We start from the raw sequence: 22,392 nt of genomic DNA, 5'->3' as shown, positions 1-22,392 counted from the left end.
AATTTTGTCACTTTACACTAATTTGCCCACTGTCAACGTGAATATATATTCAAGAAATATCATCTTCCATACTGAAATCTTCTCAGCAAGAGATGGTTGGCATAACAGTTTGGCACAACATCACGCTGTTGGATAAACACAATATCCTCATATTTCCTTCTTCCATATGGTATTTTAACTGCTTTTGGTCAGTTTCTTGAAATAACATTCCATCAAATTATTTATCAATGCATTTTTAATATTTATGTACAAGGCCTTAACAAATTACTGAAAAAAGGGCAAGGTTTCACCTGTACCTGTGCATCCTGCCTCCACATTGACACAGAAGAGCATCTTGGCAACTTGTGTATGTAGAGAGGATCAGGAAAGGAGGGTACCTAAACTTCTGTCTCCTGGGGACGCAGATGGAACCACTACAGTAATGGCCACTCAACAGGTGTGCCAGGGTGAGGCCCACAGCCTCTACAGTAGATGAGTAAGAGACAAAAACAATAAATAAACCCACTCAAATACTGCTGTGTAGGGTAAGCATTCCATCAAAGTCTAGCACAAACATCAAGCATTAATTTAGCAAGAAAAATTCGGAGATCAAATATGAAAATGATTACCTATGAACACAATTCTTAAAAGGATAGAAAATGTTCATCATTAAAATATAATTATAGTTAACCATAGATATCATGTTCCAGAGACCTAATAAGATCTCATAAATATTTTTACTAGAGGACAGAATTTAAATTTCTCTGATCATTTTCTAATTCTCATCTTAAATTAACTAACTTATTTGGATCTGAACTCTGTGTCATTCACTTGCTGGTTTTGTGATCTTGGAAAGTTCCTTAAACTTTGGAACCTAACTTTCTCATGTAAAAAAATATTTAACTCCTGAGAGTGGCAAGAATCAAATCAAATAATTCATATGAAGGACTTAATATTATAGTTAGCACATAGTAGTACAACAAATATTAATTATTGCTATGATTATTACATTGTCATTACTATACTACCCAATTCCAGTGGACTAGGATAACAGCAGTCTTGCTACTTAATTTCAGACTCACACTGATTTCTTTTTTTTTCTTTTTAAGATTTCATTTATTTATTCATGAAAGACACAGAGAGAGAGAGGCAGAGACACAGGCAGAGGGAGAAGCAGGCTCCATGCAGGGAGCTCGATGTGGGACTCGATCCTGGGACTCTAGGATCACGCCCTGGGCCAAAGGCAGGCGCTAAACCACTGAGTCCCTCAGGGATTCCCTCACCCTGATTTCTTTAAACATCAATTCATATCTAGAACAGAGCACTGGAGACAATAATTGCAAATCACACAAACAAACATGATAGAACATATCTTTTAATGGATTTAAATCTAAAATTTTAGGAATAGATGAAAGCTACCCACCACCCATCCCTTGGTTATAAAAAAACACTCTTAAATAGTCTGGAGCCTGCACGAATGGACAAAATCTGTGAAGCCTCAAAAAGCAAAATATTTTATGTGATCCACATTCTAGACCTCTAAATGTGGAAATAATGTGCTAGTTCTCCTACTGCAGTTCTAATCTCATCTAAAAATACAGACATTCACCTCTTGCTGAGGATTTTTTGTAATTTTTCCCATGTGAGATGGTGTCTATATAACGTATGCGACAGATATTGAGAAATGCCAAAAAGCGACAGCTTCATTGTTATTTTTATAAACTAGAAAATAATAACTTGATTTTGGAACATATTTTGAGTTCAAAAAGCCTTTATGAAAGTGGAGTATATTATTCATATTGTCTTTTTTTAAGATTTTATTTATTTATTCATGAGAGACACAGAGAGAGACAAAGAGAGACACAGGCAGAGGGAGAAGCAGGCTCCATGCAGGGAGCCCGACGTGGGACTCGATCCCGGGTCTCCAGGATCACGCCCTGGGCCGAAGGCGGCGCTAAACTGCTGAGCCACCTGGGCTGTCCATATTATTCATATTGTAAGGAGGCTTATTTATTTTAAATTTTGTTGAGATTCTAAGGGAAAAAAATTATTCCTTCCTTTGGTTTTGATTTTGCTGTTAAAGATAAAAATCTAATTTTATTAGGTAAATCTTAGGGTCCTATTTAAAAGTAATTTTCGATATTTATTTGGCCAAGGAATCCTAAAGATCCACGTTTTGCTGCAAGGGTATGACTCTAATTGCTAATTGCTTAGCAATAATCAAAGATATACTGTGCTTGCTAGAGATCCAGCCCAACTTGGCAGACAATTTATTCACACAGGGATCATCGTCCTGTGTAACAGAAGCCAAGCTGTTAAGTGTGAGCCATATTCTTTCTTTTTACTGTGAACCTTTTATTCCTACTCTTTCAGTTCGGTTTCTTTATATTGGTGGTGGTTGTCAAGATTCTGTGTTGTTTCATATTTTTAAATAAGTAACCTGAAGGTGAATATGAATTTGCAAATGCCATGGAAGCAAGAGGTGTAAAAGATCCAAATTCAAGTATTTGAAAAAGAGACCTCCTAATTATTTTGAGGAGCAAGGAGGTGGTAATACTGCACTTTGAAGGTGATAGTGTTTTCAGCTCCTGTTAACACTCTGGAGCCATTGTGCCTGGCTGCTTCCATGTAATTACACCAGTAACCAATAGAGGGAGCATACAACTCATCTGCTGCCTGGAGTTCCTATGCATGAGTAGCCCATCACCAGCTGTTCCATCCATAGCATCATTTATGCCCTTGAGGCTTTGTGTTCCTGACAACCAATGAAGAGGCACTGCGGGTTGCCAGCAAGTGCATGAGGAGGCACTCATTTCAAAGGAAGCAGCGATCAAATCCACTGGGGTTCACAGGTTAACAGCAATGGGCTGAGCCGAGTGGGTGAATTTAATGTTAAGGTCCCAGCTCATACTGACTGAGGAGAGGGTTCGTTTATGGCTCAGATCTGGCCTTTCAGCATTTAGAGAAGGGAGGGAATGCAACGGTGTAGGATAAATCCATTTTTTTTATACTAGCACTACAGATCATCCCATTCTTTTTCCACTGAGTCCTGTTACATGATTTAATTTTCACACATCACATCAGCTATGGGAGAAAATGATGGAGAATAATGTTAACTAACACTCATTTTGGATTCTAACATATTAGAAAGAAAGAGATGATCCTGAAAGAGAGCTGGGTTGATGACAGGTTAGACACATTGTGATGGTAGACCAGTGGAACTCATTTATATGGGCCTCCATGTTCACTTAAGTGACATTCATTTGCAGACATTCACATACATCGTCTCATCTGTTAGTTTCAAGATGTAATGTTCATTTCACTGATGAGGAAATAGATGCCATAGGAATTAGAGAACCTGCCTAAGAGATACAGTATGATCAGGATCCCATCTGCCCACCTGCTAGTTCTGTAAGTGCTGGGCTGCTTTATAAATGGACTTGATTCATGTTTCCATGTGTTCAGTGGAACTCCACTTCCAAGGAATGTTCACTGGGATGACAAACCATAGCTCCTCAAAAATGGAACCTTGGCATATAATATCTACCTCAGAGCTGATTCTTACTAAATGTTTAATAAACCAAATCAATCACTGAGTTTGAATTAGGTTATAGAATAAGTTTAACACTCAGGGCTTCTGATTTTCACCCCCAGTATCTACCCATTTCTAGATCACAGTAACTTCCTATGTCTCTCTCTCTACCTCTTCTTTCTCATGCTTCCTTCTTTACTTCCTCTCACCCTCCCTCCCTCCCTTCCTTCCGTCAACAAATATTTATTAAATGACTATGACATGTCAGGCACTTTGCAATGTGCTAGAAGTAAAAGGATGAGCAAAAGCAGAGTTCTAGCTGTCACTGCACTTTGCAATGTGCTAGAAGTAACAGGATGAGCAAAAGCAGAGTTCTAGCTGTCACTGAACTTACATTCTTGTGAGAGAGACAGACATTATTTATAAAAGAAAAATGCCAAGAAATATAGGTCATGGACCTTCAGTAGTCGGTTAAGATATAGGCTGGGAGGGAGAATCAAGTGTAGGTTTCTTTGAAGAGACAACACTTGAGGTACTGAGAGATGAGTAGGAGTTATCTTATGAATCTTGGAATGATGGAAAGGAATCTTTTTTTTTTTTAAAGAACGACATATATAAAGATTCTATAGCTAAAGTGTGGCACATTTGAAAAACTGAAAGAAAGCAAGTGTGGTTACAGTTCAGAGAGCAAGGGGGAGAAGAAAACACATTGGAACATTGGGTAGTCTATCTGGGGCCAGTAAGCTGTGATACGATTTTTTTAAACAGGAAGTGACTTGACTGAATTTCAATATCAAAAATGTACTCCATATACAGGAACTCTCTGCACTTTCTGCACATTTTCTCCAAAAACCTAAAACTGCTCTAAGAAATAAAGCCTCTTAAAAAATGTGTAGAATAGAGGGAGAGGCAGAATAAAGTCTGAGGACAAGCTAGGAAAATATCAGTTCTCCAAGACAAAGAGAACCAGGGACTGAACCAGGGACTGAACTCAAAGATGCCCAGAGGTTAAGGAGCTGAGGAGGAACAAGCTATGGTGACCAGAAGACGTGAGCAGTGAAGTAAGAAGGAAACCAAGAAAATGTAGTATCCTTGAAGCCCAGTGAAGAAGGTATATCAGGAAAGAGGAAGTGATCAGTGTGTGAAATGGCTTGGCTGGGCAATTATTATGAGGCCTGAAACAATCATTTAGAAAAATTAGAGGCCATTGATGACATAATATAAGGAAAAGTTTGGTGGAGCTAGGGGGGGTGGTGCATAAGTGGACTGAGGCAAAGACAAGAATTGGGGAGAGTATAGCATGGAGTATAGAACAGTTTTGTTGCAAAAAGAAGCAAAACATACAAATTAATGGATAATGAAAAGTTTGGTTAGGATGATTTTTTAAATCAGAGAATAATAACATGATTGTGTGGTCATATTTTTCAAAGTTTAGCATGCATAAGATTAATTTGCTTTTGTAAAAAAAATGTCAATTCCAAGGCTACTGCTTTAAGTGTATGGGCATGAAAAATATGGAAGACAAAACTACAAACAAGATGGAAACAGTACAATCAATAGATGATGGCTCTCTAAAAGGTTAGACTGGACGTAATTCTAAGACAGATGAAGGACAGGACTTAGGAAGGAAAAGGACAGTTCCTCTATTATAATATAGGGAAAGAGGATCAAATGCAGAAGTAACTGGTTTTGTATATAATTGATCCGTGAACAATGCGTGTTTCAACTGCATGGGTCCAGTTGTACGTTCTTTTTTTTTTCCATAAATATAGTACTGTAAATTTATTTTCTTTCTGATTTTCTTAGTAATATTTTATTTTCTCTAGTTTACTTTATCATATTCCTTTAACATACAAACTGTGTGTTACTCAAGTGTTTATGTTATTGGTAAGGCAGGTTTGGTCAACAATAGGCTATTAACAGTTAAGTTTGGGGGGAGTCAAAAGTTGTATGTGGATTTTTGGCTGCATGGGAGTCAGTGCCTCAAGCCCCAAGTTATTCAAAGGTCAACTGTATTTGATATCAGGAAATTGGGGGTGATTTCCATAAAATTAAGTTGGCAATAGGTTATCCATGGGAGAGAACAGCTGATCAAAAATAAAATACAAAATAAATAAACTCTTCAAATGATAATTGAAATGTATCAGTTATAACCGTATCAGAATGAGTTATTTGTCTTTCAAAGAGCCCATTATGACACATCATAGCCCCTAGATTAGAGTCAAGTAACCCTAAGTACAGATCTATCATTATCTCTGTGATTCCTGTAAGCAAGTGACACATCAGAAATAATGAGTCATGAGAAAGACAATGTGATTGGTGCTGAAAGAATGAACCCTATACCATGTCATGCCCCTGCACTAATTGTTTTCCAGAAGCCTTAATTGCCTGTCTGGGTACTCTTTGCTCCTCAACACCCTGAATGACAAGTTGGTAATTCACTACTGAAGACTTGAACAACTTGATAAGATCTATCAAGCACTCCTTTTGGCTTCCTCCTCCTGACTAGACACATTGCAGTAGTATTTAACACATTAGTACACCACTGTTAGAAAGGACTTATTCTCAAAGAAAATAAGCCTGACTTAAAAAACAAAAGATAATAGCAACACAGGGGAGCATGTCTAGTCTATTTATTTCATGCAAAATCCTAAAAACAAACCTAGAAGCAAAATTAAGAATTTTAATTTTTTTTTAGAGATTTATTTGGTCATGAAAGACAAGAGAGAGAGAGACAGAGACAGAGACAGAGGCACAGGCAGAGGGAGAAGCAGGCTCCAAGCAGGGACTCGATCCCAGGTCTCCAGGATCACGCCCTGGGCTGAAGGTGGCGCTAAACCACTGAGCCACCAGGGCTGCCCAAAATTAAGAATTTTAAATTCAAGGATAACTTATAGGAAAGTGTAGTTAGATATAAAATATTTGTTCTTTCTCTGAACAGCCTCCATTTCTATATCACTTGTTCTTAGCTAATACTTTGGTTGCTATATCACTCAGGATTTCCATTATTTATGAAAGGATTAAGTAGAATTCTGGATTGTGGCTTGATGTATAGCAATGTCTGAATTTTTGCTTCTTTCTTTGAGTAATGGGATGGGACTCAAGTAGTCTGTAATAAATATAACAAGAATTTGCCTCACAAAAGGAGAAGCTTCTGGAAGAACAGCAATGTTTTTCTTCTTCTTGTCCCTATTCTATTTTTATTTTTTATTTTTTTATTTATTCATGAGAGACACAGAAAGAGAGAGCAAGAGGCAGAGACACAGGCAGAGGGAGAAGCAGGCTCCATGCCAGGGAGCCAGACGTGGGACTCAATCCTGGGTCTCCAGGATCACGCCCTGGGCTGAAGATGGCACTAAACCACTAAGCCATCTGGGTTGCCCTCTTCTTGACCCTATTATGCACTGAGTTGTATTTCCCCAAAATTCATATGTTGAAGTCCCAAGCCCTAGTACCTCAGAGTCTGACCCTGTTTGGGGATGGGGTCTTATAGAGGCAAATAAATTAAAATGAGATCATGAGAGTAGACCCTAGTTCAAACTGACTACTGTCTTTATAGGAAAGGGAAATTTTAAGACACAGATGGATCCAGAGGAAAGACTCTGAGAAGATACAGGAAGAAGGCAGACAACTGATGCTTCAGAAGAAACCCACTTCTGCTAACACCTTCATCTTGGATATCTAGCCTCCATAGCTGTAAGAAAATAAATTTCTGTTGTTTAAGCCACCTAGTCTATGGTACTTTGTTAGACGGTCTCTGAAAACTAATAAGCACTTTTTCCTACCCACTCCTCTTTCTTGTCATAGACACAAAATGTTATTTTAAAAGCATGCTGATCAAGTAGGAGTTCATGGGAAACCTTTTTGTATGGGATCAGGGGATCCTTAAACCAATGCTACTTCGTAACAGTCTAGTGACTGTCCTCTAAAGTTGGTGAGGGCCATTAGACTCATAGCTGGTTGATGCACTTTGAATTAATGTAAAAGTTCAAATTTAGGTTTATTACTCTGATGTTTGAAATATAAGCACTTGATTAGCATTGAGTTCTATATTTTCACAAAATTAGCTGAATGCCTGTGTGAGGATAGCCTGGTATCTGAATGCTGCTAAGCTCCCTAAGAATCAGGACTTCTTTGAATTGGCACTGCAAACGAAACAGCCAAGTGGGTAGGTAGCTCCCCAGGACAGCCTGGATCAGTAGGACACACACATGAATCACACTGCATGTCCCCAGTACATCCCCTCTCTCTATTCCACAAGTACCCCTTTCTGGTCTCAAAACTTCCTTTATGCTTTGCCAATATTTCTTCAGCCTGAAATTCCTAACCCCAGAGTCATCTAATCAAAATCCTGTCATTTCTTTAAATTCTAACTGCAGACTCACCATATATCTAAAGCAAACAGTTTGGTATTTAGCAAAACAGTTAGCAAAGTGCCTGGAATGAACTGGGGTTTTATAATTCCTAGGTGGTTCTTCTGCTAAATTGCCAGTTTTCTTATTTAGGCTGTAGGGATGTCAGCAGGTTAGACCAGTATATTTCTGCAAGATCCAGGATATCTCAGGATTGCCATTTGGGCCCTTCTAGGCCTGATGTAATGGGGCTGTAAAGAAGAACAATTTTTAAGAAAGGCAGCATTTGAATAATGAACCAGGCAAATGAACCTAAAGATGAATAGACAAAGATAACATTTGTTTCAAAGCCAGGAAGTCCAACAGGCTCAAGGGTGCATGACTGGGTTGCAGATGATTCTTGAGATTTCACTTTTTGAAACATTCAGAACTACTTCAGCTCAGTTTTCTGTTAAGAAGAAGGAAGAGAAGGAGAAGAAGGGGGAGGAAGAAGAAGAGGAAGAGGGGAAGAAGAGGAGGGGGAGAAAAGGAAAGGAAAGGAAAAAGAAAAGAGAAAAGAAACAAAAAAAAAAAAAGAAGGAAAAGGAAAGTAAAAGAAAAGAATGAAAGAGCCTTCCCTGGTTTGCTGAGAGTTGGCACAGGGCATAGTGATATGCCAGTTTTACCCTCGCTGCAAGCTTAGTTCCCATCCCAAATTATCAGCAGATGTCTGCTGCACACTCATTTTCCTTCTGCTACACTCCTTTTCCTGTGAAGTATGTTTTCTCTTTCTCATTCCCATATCATTTCTAACATATTGGTTGTTCTATTGACTGGCCACTGGACTCACTCAGACACTCTTTCCCCAGCTAAGATACAGCTCCAAGAGGCCCTACCACAGGAAAAAAACAACCTGGAGAAACTCTCTTTTCATAGTAACAGGCACTGACACTTGTTAAGCACTTCACTACTTTCTTAACATGACTGGATTTCAAAGCCCTCTTCAATTATTGGATAAAAAAAGACAGGTAAACATACACAGCCCATGAATGCATAACTAAAACAATGTCACAAAGGAAAAGGAGGGAGGAAAATCACCTTTATGCCAGCTTGTTAATAAACAGCTGCTGCCACCCAAATACTAAAAGACACTATTGGTTTTAGTGTTAATGAAGGATGCAGTGCAAACTACTTTTCTTTTAAAGAGTACAAGTCTGTGAAATTCATGAACTTCTCTGGTCTCCAGTATCCTTCAGTGTAGAGAAAGCTATGATCAAGTTGAATAATTCAGAGCTGCAAGGCTTTTAAAATTTTGATTAATACAGTGCCATCATTCCATAGATAATAAAACTGAAGTCTAGTTTATTCATTAACTCAACAGACCTGCGTTGAGTATATACTATAGGACAACAGCCACTCTGCCAGGCACCAGCGATAGAATTCAAGAGCTTCAAATCTAATGAGGAAGAAAGAGAATACAGACAACATAAGATAAGAAATGTGAGTCCCAAGGAGAGATGAAGAAAATGCAGAGTACATTAACTGTTTAAACCTTTAATCTCATTTATTTGTCCTCTTTATTTTTCTCAACTCCTAGATATTTGGCTTCTATGGGATCTAGAAAATAAACCTATCCATATTCTTGTCCTGAATTGGTATAAGAAAGCTGTAGACTGTGGTGGTTTTGTGGACTCAGATGGATGTGAAACCTGGTTTCAGCATTTATTAGAAATGTGAATATACACTACTGCTTACCAGAAAGGAAATTGGTATCAATCACAAATGTGGTCACGTATTAAATGAGTCATTGTATATAAAGCCTGGCATGTTTCATATAAGGCCAGACACCTATTTCAGTAAACCTTAGCTGTAAATATGATAGCAGTGTTTCTCATTGCTGATGTTAAAGGAAACTTGGTGGGTTAGGGGTAGAGAGATGTTAATAAATGAGTGGTAAGAAAAATAAGCTACCCCTCTGAGAAAACGAGCTCATTAGTTCTCCCAGTAAGCAAAGTAGTGTCATTTTCCTTAAGATATTAAATTTTTAAGATGCTAGCGTACATTGTAAAACTGTGAGTTTAGAAGCCACTTTGAACTTGTTTGATCTTGCAAGGGATGCCTCCATTTTAGAATACTTATATCTCCCTGCACTTGTACAGACTAAACAAAACATGGTTTGGTTTGGTTTGGTTTGGTTTGGTTTGTGTTTGTTTTCATGCTAAGCATACCCATCTCCTATTATTGATATTCATTTCTTAAAAGTTACATAACAGAGTTCAGCTCTGGGCAGAATCTGGAGTTCTAAATGAGCTAAGACAGGGTTTAAACAGAGAATTTTGGTTTGGTCACTAAAAGTTTTTAGATTCATCATGATTGGGGGAGGGGAAGGTATTATTAAAAGATGACGCTTCTAAATAAAACTGTTGGCAAACCGCTCCTGAATCATGATTTTGAGGCTGTGGGTGATGCTATGGCCTGGGGAGACAGGCTGTCTCAGAGTTCTAATTCTGGCTCTGGTGGCACCAGTGGGGATTAGTGATTTATATTAGTATCTTCAGCTTCTTTTTCATAGGTTTGCTTTTTTTATCTAGCTACAGGATCCATAAGCTATGGCCCATGGGCCAAATCTGGTCTATCTATTTTTTATATGTTTTTAAGTGGTTGGAAAAAAATCAAAAGAAAAGTAATATTTCTTGCTATTTGAGCATTATATAAAATCCAAAATTTTGGTGTTCATTAATAAAGTTTTATTGGAACACAGTCAATACCCATTTGTTTACACTAGAATGGCAGAGTTGAGTAGTTACAATAGAGATGATCTGGCCTGCAAAACCTAAAATATTTATTCCCTGGTCCTTTCCAGAAAATCTTTGCTGACCTCTGATGTGGCATACAGAATGAATACTAGAATTAAATGGGGGATGGATGAACATTCTACCAATTCTGTAAAAGAGCACTCTTCAATAAACACTCTTCACAAGTGTGATCATAAGATCACACTCCAAATCGGTTCACAAATGTGCCAAATGCCTTCTGGTTGACATGGCAGCCACTAGAATTTCAAGGGATTACAAACATTTCAAAATGCCCTTTGTATCATTTTAATAGCCTCTTTCAAATGTATATTTTAAGGCATTTTAAGTAGGAAGGGAATTTTGAAGCAAATTTTTTTTAAATAAAAGAATACATAGTAGCAAAAACATGCTGATTTTCAAGGCATTTATTTAATTCATGTTCAGAATTACTGTGTATATATAATTATGTTTTCATACCATAAACAACTCCTACTCACATTCTCTAAATGATTTCCACACATTAACTAAGAAAAAAAATACAAGCTTCAAGGCTGCCTACAGACTTAGGCAGACAAAAAAAAAGAGACTGTCCTAGTTGCCTTTGGGTAACAAATATAATTGCATGGATTTCGCCTTACTGTACTAACACAAAAGGGGGGGGGGAGTTAAGATAAAGAGAGTGGCATAAATTAAATGCCTTAGCAGCATATTTAACTAATGATTAAGAAAATGACCAACTTTTATGCCTGTTTTTTGCTAGAATACTATTAAAATATCTCCACATTTTCACACAAAATAGACATCAAATACTGGTTTACATTTTTAAATGTCATTTAAATGACAGCAAATTAACATAACCAATGACTTTATTCATCCTAAGACGAATTGTAAATATAGACATGGGTGATAAACTATCATTGCAGGGGCCAAATAATTATCTCAAAAATCAAAAACTGGCCAAGCTTTCTTCTTTCTCATAGACACCCAGAGCTATCTCTCAGAACTATCTATTTTCATATGGCCTATTCCATAGTGCAGCTGCACTGACCATCTAAATTGGTTCAAGTTTTGGTAAATTAAAAATTGTACAGTCTCCAGACCCAGGAAATGTTCCGCCTAGAAAGAGTTCTTTTTATAAATGCATGAAATAGGTCTGGAGAGTTACATTATCATAGAACCAGTAGAGAAAACAACTAGACCAGGGGGATAAAAGTAAAAACTGATTAACTGTATACCATGTGATTACAAATAAGAGAAAAAAAATTTTTGTCACATTTATGCATGCATGTATACAGATGGAATAGATAGATGCATAGGAACATAGAGATAAATAGCTAAATATGGAGAAAAAGATAAATTGATAAATAGAAATTAATAAAGTCTCTGGACCCCAAATTTAAGCTATGGATCTTAATCTAGAGTCCACTATTGGGTTTCAGGGAATCTTTGAAATCCCCCAAATTGTTTGCAATTTCGTTAAGTATTTACATTTTTCTGACAAAATGATACACAATGCCGATTTTGGATTAAGTCCCCATGCTCCCTAACTTTTCACTTAGCTCATAAAAATGCTGAAATTTACAGAAGTGATACGCAATTGTCAGAGGGTACTGGAGATAATTAGCATAATAACAGCTAATGGCAGGATAGATGACACCTTCTCCTTTTGTGAAGGGCTTAATTTCATTTCCAGGCAGATGAAAATCACTTTGGATTACCCTTCAAAATTCCTCTCTTTTATTTTTTCATTTCCATAGCTGTCTCTTAATCTTTCATCTCCTTTTCTTCTGTGTTTACTTCCTTTCTTTTCCTGGAGGAGGGATGAAGATAAGAAAACCTCCCAGTTCTAGTTATTATTGATTTGGGGCACTGGGACGACATGGAGCTTTGAGAGTCTGGAATATTGGTAACTACCCTTGAAAATCATAATGAATCTTCCCTTGGAGAATACCTGTGCAGGTCAGTGTACTGCTTTCCAACATACGAGTAATATTAAGTGTGCTTGCTGGTGGCTAGATAGTGAGTGATAACTTGGCTAGCATGTGAAGGGAGTCTGTGAAGAAGCTGAGACAGTTTTAGCAAAGTGAGTTCCATAATAAGGAATGCTGAGCTCCAGCATGAAACAGTTTTCCATAGGAAAAAATTACAGATGCACATTCCTTCTGTGATATAGTTATTCGCATATAAGTAAGGCATCTGCAGGCAAGTGAGTTTTTCTCTCCAGTTTTTTACGACAGGATAGCTGTGACCTTAGAACATACGTTCAAAAGAACTGTAAGTGGGCACCTTTATCTAGTCCTATTTTTATGATAGGCTTAAACATAGAAATAATTGCAAATAAATGAGAAAATGTCTATTCTCACTTCAAGTGCCAAACTCTTAATACAAAAATATCTATTTCCCTTAGTAATAATAAAAATCTGCATGCTCATATTTCAGAAATCAGGCTCCAGCCTCTAACACTTCATATTTTTAAGCCAGAATCTATATAACTTCATTTTGATTTTCTGGAACTTTACCTTTGTAAAGATAAGTCAGTCACACACACACACACACACACACACACACACACACCACACACACACATGCATTCACTGATAGTGTCAGCTATTTGACCGTTGATTGAATTTATTGTGCTTCAGTTTCTTTACCTGGAAATGGAGACAACAGAGCTGGCCTCCTGGAGCTGTGATAATGATCAAATTAAATGATAGATACAAAGAGCCTGGAACATTGCCTGGGATACAGAAAGCTAGATACAAATAAAGCTATAGCTACTCTCATGGATTCCCTACTGCTCTGTCTAGATCCTAGAGGCTGGTATGTTGGCTACTGATGACTCACAGAAGCCTTCATGGAAATTGCTCTCCTTTGCAACAGGGAGCTGCTTCACCGGAGTTTATCTGTCTCCCCTTTCCCCATCACAGCTAGACTAGCTGATGCCAGGAAACCATGTCTGGTTCCTTTTAGAGTAGCTCTGAGGGGGATTCCAGCTCTGGGGCCCCTGCAGCATCAGCTGAGACCTCAATTGCAACTGTGCTGTGGGCCAGCTCCTCCTTATGCCTGATCCTGCTTTCCTTGCTTCTCGCAGATGAAATATCTCCAGAGGGCATTTCCCCCACTACATGGTTTAAAAATCTATCTATCTATCTATCTATCTATCTATCTATCTATCTATCATCTATCTATCCATCCATCTTATGTATCTATCTATCCATCTATCTATCTTCTATCTCCAGTATAATTAACATACAGTGCTATATTAGTTTCAAGTATATGATATAATGATTCAAAATTTTTATGCATGACTCAAGATAAGGTATTTTTAACCTCCTTCCCCTGTTTCACCCATTCCCCCATCCACCTGCACTCTGGCAACCATTTTCTTCTCTGTATTTAAGAGTATGTTTTTTTGTTGTTGTTGTTGTTCATTTGTTTGGCTTCTTTTTTTTGTATATTTTTTTATTGGAGTTTGATTTGCCAACATATAGTATAACACCCAGTGCTCATCCCGTCAAGTGTCCCCCTCAGTGTCCATCACCCAGTCACCCCATCCCTCCACCCTCCTCCCCTTCCACTAACCTTTGTTTGTTTCCCAGAGTTCGGAGTCTCTCACGTTCTGTCTCCCTCTCTGATATTTCCTACTCATTTTCGCTCCTTTCCCCTTTAATCCCTGTCACTACTCTTTATATTCCTCGAATGAATGAAACCGTGTAATGTTTGCCCTTCTCCGATTGACTTACTTCACTCAGCATAATACCCTCCAGTTCTATCCACGTTGAAGCAAACGGTGGGTATTCGTCATTTCTAATGGCTGAATAATATTCTCAAATTCTACATATGAGGGGAATCATATGGTATTTGCATTCCTCTGACAGGCTTGTTTCATTTAACCTTATACCCTCCAGATCCATCCATATTTTTGCAAATGGCAATTTCATTATTTTTTAAAAACAATATAAAATATACATACTATAATATTTTCTTTATCCATTCACCTGTTGATAGATACTTGAGTTGCTTCCACGTCCTGGCTCTTCTAAATAATACTAAATAATGTTGCAATAAACATAGGGATGCATATATCTTTTCAATCCACAATTCACCTTTTAACATCACTATCCATCAGAGAATGTTACTCCAGAATCCAATCAAAGAGCACAGACAAATACAGATAAAAAGTTGTCTTTCCATTACCCTGGAATTGCTGTTAAGATCAAAATCTGAAGAGAAAAACTACTAAAAACTCACCTTCTAAGTTGAAAACCACAATGGAAGTTGTACCTAGCCACTTCCCTTCAGGGCTTACAGAAAATGCATTTCAGAGAAAAAACCCAAACCCCATTTCTCTGCCCCTGACTATGACAAGAGGAAAATTAGGACAGAGAAAGTGCCTCTTGGAGAAAAGTTTTCAAAATAAACCCTATTTTTTTGAAGGGCAGGAAAAGACATTTTCTCAGCCATCAGAACAAGTCAGGAAAGCACAGGAGAGTTGCTGGTAAATTCTGAAGTATGCTAGAACTGTCACTTATACTTTCTCCAAGTTGAAGACTAACATGAATATTTGCAAGTCATTCAATCTGCAGGGCCTGAAGCTCATGCTTCATGGAGAAAAGGGAAAGATGACAGCATTGAAGGAAGCGGTAATAGCGAAAGAGCCTTTGTTATCCTGCCTTAGCAGACCAGGATATATGAGTTTCCTGGTAGCTGGATAAGCATAAAGAAAGCAGCTGGCCTTGGGGCCTTCTGATGGTATCCCATCTAACAGGACCATGACTACATTGGAAAATCCTACTATGTGAAGCAGATTTCCCATTCGAGGGATCCTGAATAATTCACAAATGTACTCTATGAGTGAATCAGCTTTTGGAGAGGGAGGTAATAACCAGTCAGTGTTAAGAGGCTAACCTCAGCAACAGCTTCTATGTAGACACACTTCTATCTTCTTCCATCTTTCTCTTGGTGGCATTATCAGAAAGGAAGGCAGAGAAATGGGACATAAAGAATTTCCCTCCACTTTAGCCACTAGAGCTACAAAGAGCACTTTGCTGCACCAGGGGATGGAGAGATCTTACACAGCAGGAAATAAGAGTTCAATACAACCAAGTTAGGAGTAGCTATCGCCAATAATAAAACCATTTCATATGATTGTGAGTCCTCCATAAACCCAGTAAACATGCACACTTCAATGAGTATTTATCCAGCACCTTGCATTTTACTACACCAGGTGTTAGAGACACCATGATGAAAAGAAAGAGGTAGCTCCTACCTATTATGGAATACACATTTCTTGTCTCCTTTTGCCAGCCTGCAGTCTCTGAATCTCTGTCTTCCCCCTCTGACAGACTATTCTTCAAAGAAAGTTAAGACATCATCATCCATTAATTACTCTGTTTAGTTCTTTTAAGCAGCACAAGGAAAATTTGCCCAGAACACATTTTGAGAAGCAAAGAGACTGACTGCATTTTCTTGAAATAAGTACTATATGTTAAATTCTGCCAACATTCCTTTCTCAACCACATTTCCCCAATGCTTAGCACTTGGCCATAAAAGTTCACTCCAGTCTACAATTTGGCATGCCTGACAGCAAAGTCTTCAAATTTGCCAATTTGGCTAAAATCCCCATTTTGAATAAGAGGTAGAGAAATAGGAAAAAAAAAAAAAACTGGAGCGAAATGCTATAAATCATGGAATTATTTAGAGACAATCCATTTCATGGGATAATAACAAGTCTGAAAGAAGCTAATCCTAAATTATGGTAGATTTGTTTTCAGATAGATTTTTTACAAAAATTTAAAACCTGCATAGAAATATACAAACAAATCTAAGTAATATACAAAGATCTGAGACTTTCAATTCTACTGAGAAATCTTTTTTTGTATTATTTACGCATAGCTAGTACTTAATTTCAGAGGACATTTCAGACTAAAGCAAAACAGAAATGACAACACAAAAACTCCTATCTACATAGCATATATGGATATATATATACACACATATATATAAAATTATAAAGAATTATATACTATAATATAATATCCTATAATACAAAGAATTATAAAGATATACAGCACCTATACCAACAAACTGTGTGTGTGTATATATATATATATATATATATATATGCACAAAGTACATATATATGTACACACTCATACACAAAGGTGTGTGTATATATAAGGTACTAGATTATTTGGCAAAGAGCTTTTGGGAGGCTTTTGTTAGTTTTGTTGAAATCAGTATTGGCAGGTGAGATTAAAGGATTTAATCCTACCCATTGATATACCTTGGGTAGTTGGGTTTGAGGTATTTGTACATAAGGACAAAATCATGTTAGATCTGCAAACATCATTTGTAGGATGAGTTTTCAAATGATTGAGAGAATTCCACAGACAAGGTCTATATAGAATAAGAATGTGTTCTTAGGATCTGCTGCCAGGCAGGACTACAGAAGGTTCTGTACAAGGCACTGACCACATTTCTGCAGTCCTTCCTGTTTACCACACTGTCTGAAAAATGAAAACACTCTTGCAGCTTTCCAGATTCCCTGTGTCAAACTATCACACAACTAGAATAATTAAAAAACATTATCTTATCATTCTCGTTTGCAAAGATGGATCAAGTGTACTTAGTAATCCTAATTTTGCAAAAATTGTCCAGAAATCATGTGATACATATCCCCACATTTTCATACAAGTACAGAAGTATTTGTCTGGAAATTCTATCTTAATGTGAGGTGCACACTAATAAAGACTCGATGACCAAGATTAATGGCACAAACACTGGATTTTCAATGTAGCCAGAGTGTTTTTCCAACTCTCTCTTTAAAGAAGTATTTGGCACAATTCTCTTGCCACTCCTTAAGGTAATTCAGAATTATAAAACCTAATTTGGAAGCTACTATATATTGTATTAATGATTCAGGAGGTATCTTTTCAAAGGAGCTATGGACATAATATGTTTATTTCCAGAATTACTGCAGCAAACCTAAATTTCCTTGAAGATATTTTTTTTTGAAAGGACAACCTTCAGATTTCACATCACACAGTCTTAAACTTCTTAGGCTTTGCTCATCAAAAGCCATTATGTCACATGCCCTGCACATGAAACGCATGCCCTAGAGCAACAATCTTAGAGGGGTAAGTTTGGGGGCTTGCTGGGCTTGAACACACAATTCTTTCTAGAACAATCTTGACAATATCCATCTATGTTATATCAGAACACCTTCACCAAAAGATGTAATCTCAACTCATTTAGCAGAAAGAATGACAGCACAGACCTTTCATATTATTGGAGATAAGGAGTCAAAGCTGTCAGTTTAATACCATGTTCACTGAAAAGCCAATAGGTACTAATGTTGCAAATAAATAGGGAAGGAAATTTCCTCTAGTGATACTTCAAAGACTTTGCAACATCTGGAATTTGGTTCCATACAGGGTATTCCACTAAAAAGTAAGTATAAAAAGATTTTAATAGGGCAAACAAGATTCAGGTTTCTTACAATGTGTTCTCCCTGGGGGAAAACAAATAATACAAGGCATCTGACTAACCTTTCTGCACTTCAGCTGCATTAATTAACATTTAGTCATGGATTCCATCATGAGCCAGATGAACTCAGTGCTACAGCTGTTTCCAGTGAGGGGGGGGAATATGCTTCCACATTTTAGATTCCCAGCATTTATAAATCTGGAAAAACTGTTTTATTGGCTGCCTTTGTGCCAGCATTATTGATATGCTTTACATTTTAGTCACCAAATAAATTCACATACATCCTAGACTGTGATTAAATCAGTGTCAGTATCGCATGAACTGGGTTAGCCAGAGCCAACGCTATAAAAGCCACGTTCCTAATCCTTTTCCGTACATCAAGGATTAAGGAAGGGCTAAAAAACAGATCAAAGAAGTAGATCATGGCCTTGAAAAAAATTATTGTTGAGTGAGTCAAATATTTAAGTGGAGATCAGGTACTTTGAGAGAGAAGGATGCAGATGACTAGGAAAAAAAAAAGGACAGATGTTGAAGAAATTTACCTACAGGATCTCATGGCTTGGCAGAGATGTCCTTCATGCTACAAGCCAAACATGTGGAAGTGGTTGGTTGGGAGCAAAGCTGAGTTACAGAACTGCATAGCTTGGCTAGTCGCTGAAAGAGGATTTTTGTTTTATTTTATTTTTAGAGCAAAGGTTCCTTTAAGATGCAGTCTGTGAAGAACTGTGACAGTGAATCAGCTGGGCAATGCATACCAACTATAGCACCTTGTACAATTTCTTTCTCTTTTTTTGCCAAATTTCATATCACAAGAGAACTATAAAACTGATTTTGTCTCTAATAGTCCCTTATAAATGCTATGTCATGACTCTGGTCAACTCTGGAATCTCATGAGGACAAATGGATATCCAGTAGTCATATGGCCATGTGTCTTTTATGTGTGTGTGTGTTCGATCATTTGTACTGGTGTACAAACCTGGAATAATAACCTTTGTAAATGCTAACCGAACTTGACACTTGCTTTTCCAAATTAATGGTCTTCACCACAACCCAAGAAGAATAAAGGTTGTGTGTCTTCACTTTTACCAACATGGAATGGCATTAAGTTAAACCAGAAAAATATCCTACCTGGAACTACTTCAAAGAGGAATTTTCCTGGGCTCTCTTCATTGCATGGATGTTCAAGGACTTTATTTCCAGGCAGAAAAATAGTACCCTGTGAACACAAATATCCCAAACATCAACATCATCATAAGGCAAATACTGAATATCATCATCATCATCAATGAATATCCGAAGTGTATTTGTCATCCAGGATACAGTAATATGCATCAGACTCATTTATATTCCCAACTAATCAAAAATCATGTAACAGAATCATATTCGTTCAACATTTAATAAGTATTTGTTGAGCAGCTGATGTGTATTACATCTTGGGTTCATTTTAAGCACCGATTTATTAAATGCATTCTGTGTGCCAAAATTTTTACTGAGCATTCTACCAACGTCATATTATATAATTGTTAGAATAGTCTAATGAGCTAGGTATTATTTTCCCCCACTTTACAGCTGTTCTCCAGGTTTTCCTTTTTTTCTGTTCAGTCTCCTCTGCTGGCTCTAAGTGTCCTTTAAATATTAAAGCGTTTTAAAGATGTATCTGTGATTCCTTCTCTTCTGAGTCTATGCTCTCTTCCTCCGAGCTTAATCATGCCTATGACTTCAATAACCAACTATAACCCAAATGAATATCAGATTAATATTTCTAACTCAGTATTCTCTGAGCTTTACACCTTTATATCCAAGAACTTATTGAATTTCCATCTGGATGTCTCAAAAGCATCTTAAAATAAATTTAGTCAAATTAAAAGTGCCCTTAATTTGGTCATATTTATGTATTGCCTGGCTTTGTGACTGGCATCTTCTTCCAATCAGTTGCAAAAGCCAAAAATGTAGGAGTCATTACCTCTAGTATATTTCTACTACCTACCACCACTTCCTAACACTTCCTAGTTCAAGTGACTATTATCTGTAATCTGGTATGGTTTTGCTGTGTTTTTCTATTTTTTTTTAAGATTTTATTCATTTATTTGAGAGAGAGAAAGAGAGAGAGAGAGAGAGAGAGAGAGCATGCACACACGAGTGGGGGAAAGGCAGAGGGAGATGCAGACTCCCCGTTGAGCAGGGAGTCCATCTAGCACAGGGCTCAATCCCAAGACACCCCCAAGATCATGACCTGAGCTGAATGAAGGAAGACACTTAACTGACTGAGCCACCCAGGTACCCCTGTGGTCTGGTATGTTTCAAATTCACTGAATTCCCTATAATACTCAAAAATCTTTCTTTTTTTTTAAAAAAAGATTTTATTTATTTATTCATGAGAGACACACACAGAGAGAGAGAGAGAGAGAGAGGCAGAGACATAGGCAGAGGGAGAAGCCTGCTTCATGCTCCCTGCATTCAGGGAGCCCAATCTGGACTCGATTCCGGAACTCTAGGATCACTACCTGGGCTGAAGGCAGGCACTAAACCGCTGAGCCACCCAGGTGATCCTCAAAATCTTTCAATCCACTTTTTTCCTTAATGTAGTCAAAGTATCTTCAGAAACAGAAATTTCACCTTGCAACTTTGTTGTTTAAAAATCTTCAATGCCTTTCATCTGCCCTAGGATCACCTAGGATCACGTTCTGAATGGTCTACTCCATCCACGTCTATAAGCTCATTTTTCTACTCTTATGCTTTTGATGCTTTCTATGGCTTTCTATAATCAAGCTGATAAATAAATAAATAGCATAAATTCTCTAAGTAGTATCATATTCCCATCTACCATAGGACTACAATCTTTCCTGGATTATTTTATAACCATTGATTGATTGATTAATCCAAAATATACTTGTGTAGCTTCCAGCAAATTTTCCTGCATTGATTTACCATTGTATGCAATTATGTTATTTGTAAAATTATTTTATTAATGTCTATCTCCATCATCAAACTCTAAGAGAGCAAGGATAACATGTGTTTTGCTCCATTGATTTACCACCAATGTCTAGTGTTTTGCCTGCCATAAGATTAATGGTAAAAATTGTTAAGTGAATAAGTACTGTGAATGCAGTAAAGCCAAAATTCAAAACCACGCATGTCAGATTTAAAAGCCCATGTTATTGTAAACCATATTATATAGTCCAGCTTTGCCAGCTTGAAAGCAATATTTAACTCAAGTGATATTGTACTCAATTTTCATCCTACTTGGTTTGGTACAGAAAATTATGATCATCAATTCTGTCCACTTCTAGGCTTAGAGAGATAAAGCATAATACTCCCTAAGTAAAATCCAAGGAATTATAGGTTAGACACACCCCTCTCCCTCCCTGCTTACAAGATGAAGTGTTGGAGGTACTGCTTTTGTTTTCCTCCTCCAGGAAGTATATTTTCCTATTTCTCATCACATCTAGTGTCTCTGGCCTATGGATCACATTTTGTTTTCTTGTATTTTCCAATCATTTAAAAAAAGTATTAAATATCTGAGAATATTCATCATAATTAAGACCTTTTTAATCTATAGGCTTGACATGGTTTCCATATAAAGTGATAGAATTAGTTGTTTCAATTAAAAGTTTATTTTACTTACTGAAATTATTTTGTGAAGTAATTAAAATTGTTCTAACACTTAGCTGAGTGTTAGAACATAGCATCTAACTTTCTAGACAGTTACAATATTCATTTATGCATGCATGTATGCTTGTATACTTGTATGTGTGCATGTATGGCTCCTGTTTACTTCTATGCCTTCAGGCTCTACTTCAGATCTTAATCTGTACATATATTGTAGAAGTTGAATTCAAGCCACCTTCCTGCATAAACAATTCTCCTGCATGAGCCATTCTCCTTCATGAAATCCCAAACTACTTCACTTGGTTATTAAAAAACAAAGTAGTGCTGCCATTTGTTGTCTTTTTCATACATGTGAAATAGCTACTTCTGGCTGAGATTTTTATTTTAATTTTCAAATTTGACATCTTACAGATTTTATATTTTGACTGTTTTCCAAATAAATTGTGAAGTCAGCATAATAGTTTAAATATCAGTAGACAATGGTTAGGGGAGGTTATGCTATAATTGACAAACATTTGCTGTGGTTTATCCTAGAAGTCATTCAGTGAGTAAAATAAAGCATTTAATTGAAACAGCTATCTTGATCACTTTGTATAGAAACCATATAAAGTCTATCACTGAGAGAAGTCTTGATAGTGAGTTATTTTCAAAGTATTCT

General features: G+C 37.1%; 1 protein-coding gene across 3 annotated transcripts in view; it reads right to left on the bottom strand.

The window, feature by feature from the left end:
* The window catches only part of ARHGAP24 (Rho GTPase activating protein 24), a 734,422-nt gene that overhangs the window by 254,965 nt on the left and 457,065 nt on the right, over positions 1 to 22,392 (bottom strand). For all 3 annotated transcript variants that reach the window (XM_025425632.3, XM_049105020.1, XM_025425624.3), the window contains exon 3: positions 19,254 to 19,341. In XM_025425632.3, coding sequence (XP_025281417.1) covers positions 19,254 to 19,341 — 88 coding nt within the window. The remainder of the gene's footprint in view (positions 1 to 19,253; positions 19,342 to 22,392) is intronic.

This window comes from Canis lupus, chromosome 32 (genome assembly GCF_003254725.2).
Source record: "Canis lupus dingo isolate Sandy chromosome 32, ASM325472v2, whole genome shotgun sequence".
NCBI lineage: Eukaryota > Metazoa > Chordata > Mammalia > Carnivora > Canidae > Canis > Canis lupus.
This window is presented reverse-complemented; position numbering and strand designations above follow the sequence as displayed.